At 43.9% G+C, this 3,763-nt stretch overlaps 1 protein-coding gene across 1 annotated transcript in view; it reads left to right on the forward strand.

The window, feature by feature from the left end:
* Nucleotides 1–3,763, forward strand: part of LOC114072272 (HLA class II histocompatibility antigen, DRB1-4 beta chain-like) — a 10,548-nt gene that overhangs the window by 3,661 nt on the left and 3,124 nt on the right. The window contains 1 exon segment of the mRNA XM_027910187.1: nucleotides 263–378. Within this exon segment, the coding sequence (XP_027765988.1) occupies nucleotides 263–378 (116 nt within the window).

Here is a 3,763-nt window from a genome sequence, read left to right on the forward strand (position 1 = left end):
CACCTCTTTCCATACACACACCCTGGCCTTCTTTCCAATCCCTCCCCCTTCGTTGCCAGGAGATAAATGTCTAGCCATTTAGGTCTCAGGCCAACTTCTTTGTTATCTGATGGCTCATTAAGACATACACGCAGGAGGGGGAAGGGGAAAGGAAAGACAAAATTCTTGCTAAAAATCAGGACTATGACAAATACAAAGGTCGGTCCCTCGCCCGAGGCCACGGTCTCGGGAAGCCCCTTCTTTGGGAATGTCTGGGAACCAGGTGTCAGAGGTTTGCAAAGAGCTGCTGGAATGTTTTCCCAGTGTCAGCCCCCATTCCCTCCATCCGTGTGCCCCAGGATGGGGTGGGGACGGAGCTGCAGGCGCTGGGCAGCGGCAGTGGGGACAGGGCAGCTCTGGGGACACCGCGGTGGCCGCAGGGAGGGCGGGGAGTCCTTTGTTCGGGGCTCTGGGGCTTTGGTGGCCCCGCCCAGAGCGGAGCCCGGTTTTTGACCGCCTCTTTCAGAAAGTTTTGTTTCCCTGCGGGACACCTTGCGCGGGATGAGCGAGAGACCGACCATCTCGGAACGAGGTGTTCTGCTTTGGGACTGCCTGGGGGACAAAAGGCCCTTTCCAGGCTGGCTGTGAGAGCTTTGACCTGTCGGCACAGCCCTGCCTTTCCCCCACCCCTGCCTGGCTTGCCGCGGGTTTCTCCCCCTTACCTGGGCATTCGAGACTTGGTTTGGTTTCTTCGGAAAGGTTTTGTTGGCGCCGTTGGTTGTTTGTTCAGCTTTTGGGAATAAAAAGCTGTTTCTTTTTCTTTCCCACACTTCCACCTGAAGTCTCTTCATTTCTAAGTTGTAATCTTGTCAAACTGAGACACCAGGTTTGGAGAATCCCCGGCCATGGAGTCTGTGGGTCAGCACTCGGCATTTCACTCCCAGGAAATACTTGGATTTAGAGAAACTCGGAGTAAATACGGGCTTGGACTTCCTTTTGGTCAGTATTTCCTGATTCTGGGAATAAATCCCAATGTTCCTTCCGGCAAAACTACCGGATTTCCGTCCCTGCTGGAAAACCAACTGTGCCATGGGGGAAGCTCCTCTGGAGCTTTTCCAGCCTTTTCCAGCTGGGAAAAGGAAAAGGGAAAGGGGAAGGGAAAGGGAAAAGGGAGAAGGGAAAAGGGAAAAGGGAAAAGGGAAAGGTGACCTTTGGGGCTGTCCCTGCCAACCAGGCAATCCCTTCCGGAATCAGCTTTAATGACCCCCCCGGACCACAGCCCAGGAACCAGAGAGGCCCTGGCCGGGAAGAGGGAAGAGTGAGGATTGAAAGCAAAAAAAAAAAAAAGATATTAAGAAATACATCAAATTATAGATTCAAAGAAACAAATTTCTATATGTAATTAAATAAAATTATATAAATGCATAAAACCAATTATAGAAATAAATCAAATTACAGAAACAAATTAAATAAACAAATAATTAAAATTATATCAACAAAGAAATCAGATTATATATACCAATAAATCAAATTATATTAATCAATAGATCAAGTTATATAATTGCAAATAATATGCTAATAATTAAAATTATATAAAAAATAATTACAAGTAAATAAAGAAATGAAAGATAAACTAAGGGTAAAAATTAAACAAATATATAAAATTATTTAAGGAACTAAATAAAATTATATATTCAAAGAAACAAAATTATATATATACAATTCAATCAAATTGTATAAACAGATAAGTCAACTTATATAAATAAAGTTATATAAACAAAGACATTAGATTATTTATGCTGATAAATCAAATCATATGATTGAATAACTCAAATTATATACCCTAATAATTAAAATTATATAAACAAATAACTAAAGTCAATTAAATAAAATTAAATAAGCTAATGGTTACAATAAAACATTTAAATAAAACTATGTAGACATATAAAAATTATTAAACAAAATAAAATTATATAAAAATGAATTGAATTATAGATGCTAATAAATAAAATATGACCAATTAAATAAAATTACATAAAGAAATATTTAAAATTATAGAACAAATCATTAGATACAAGTACATTAAATTATAAAAACAAATAGAATATAATGATATAAACAAATAAATGAGCTTATATAAACAGATGAATAAAGTTATATAAGCATAAATTCATATTAATATTAATAAATTATTAATTTATTATTATTATAAGAATTATTAATAAATATTATTAAAATTATATGATTAAATAAAATTTCATAAAAATATTGGGAATTATAAAACAAATAATTGAAACATTATACACAATTGAAAATTTAAAAATAGATTAATTATTTAAACAAATAAATAAACAAGCAAATAAATGACTTGACAAAATTATATAAAACAATCAAATAAATTATAGAAATAGACAAAAATGAATATATAAAGAGATAAATACTATTAAATAAATAGATAAATAGATAAATAAATAAATAAAATATATAGACAAACAAGGAATAAATAAGCTGTAGAAATAAACACATAACAACAAGAAAATAAATACAATATACAAATAAATACCAGAATCCCACAAATCTGTAAAACCGATGAAACCAAACCAAGAGCCTTGCTCGGCACTGAGGCCCCGGGGGGTGACTCCAAAAAACAGCCGGGAAGAACCCCACCGGGGGGTCTTCGCCCCTCCGTGTCACTGAAAGAGCTGCAGGGCAGGACCTGCCCGTTGTAAATAGAATGAAATACAGAGAATAAAATAAATGGAATAAAATACCTGCGCTGAGGGAGCGCCGGGGCAGCCCCGGGGGGGGGTGAGAGAGCGATGAACGGCCCCGAGGGGCCTCTGCTGCTCCATCCACTGAAAGTGCGGCCCCGGGGGTCGGGTGGGGTGGGGATCGAATAAAGTACAGACAATATAGTAAAATAAATAGAATAAAAAGCTGCCGGCCCGTGTCACCGAAAGAGCGGCCCCGAGGGACGGGCGGGAGTCAGAGAGTTTCCAGCACAAAGCTGGTACATTTACCCGCCTTGGCAGAGCCAGCCACCCTGGATACCAGCAGCTCAACCCACCGACACCCTGCAAAGCTCTGTCCGGAGCCAAGCTGGCCGCTGAGAGCCCACCGGGGGGTGTTTAAGGCAGTGCCCAGCGTTGCCCGAGGGTCCGGTCCAGTGCAGGCGGTGTTGCCCAGGGTCCCGTGCTGGCCGCGGGCCCCACTGCTCGCTCTGTCCTGCTCGTGTCCCACCTGCCTGCGTCTCCTGGTTGTCTCGGATCCAGTCTGCTCACCCCCTGCTTCCCTCCAGCGACCCTTCCCGGACTGCCTGGGGCTGACTACACCCGCTTCTCTCACTGGTCCCGGTAACTTTTAGCATTTTCCTTTTGCAGTCTTTCCTTTTCCTGCTCTCTCCCTCTCCTCCCCACCCCCCTCTTTTCCCCTTTTACTTGTTGTTACCAATAAAGCAAATTGTCTGTTTGAGACCTAACATCTGGAGTTTTGTGCCTTAATGTCGCCCTCGAAGCCATCCTCTAAAGAACCCCGTCTCAGCCCCTGACCGGGCTGTAACAGCGGGCGCGGCCCGGCCCGACCCCTCCACCCGCGCCAGGAGCGGCGATGCCCGCGGGCCCGGCCGGGGCCGAGCGGCGGCAGCCGGAGCAGGGGAAGCGGCTGCAGCGGCGGAGACGAGCGGGGTGTTCCCAACCGGGTCCGCTCCGCCCTCGGGCCCCGGGGGAGATCGGGGGTTGTTCCCAACCGGGTCCACCCCACGGACCCCCCAGAACCCCCCACCCCC

This window comes from Empidonax traillii, unplaced genomic scaffold, assembly GCF_003031625.1.
Source record: "Empidonax traillii isolate 1590-97213 ecotype Southwest subspecies unplaced genomic scaffold, ASM303162v1 scaffold2884:size29232, whole genome shotgun sequence".
Lineage (NCBI taxonomy): Eukaryota > Metazoa > Chordata > Aves > Passeriformes > Tyrannidae > Empidonax > Empidonax traillii.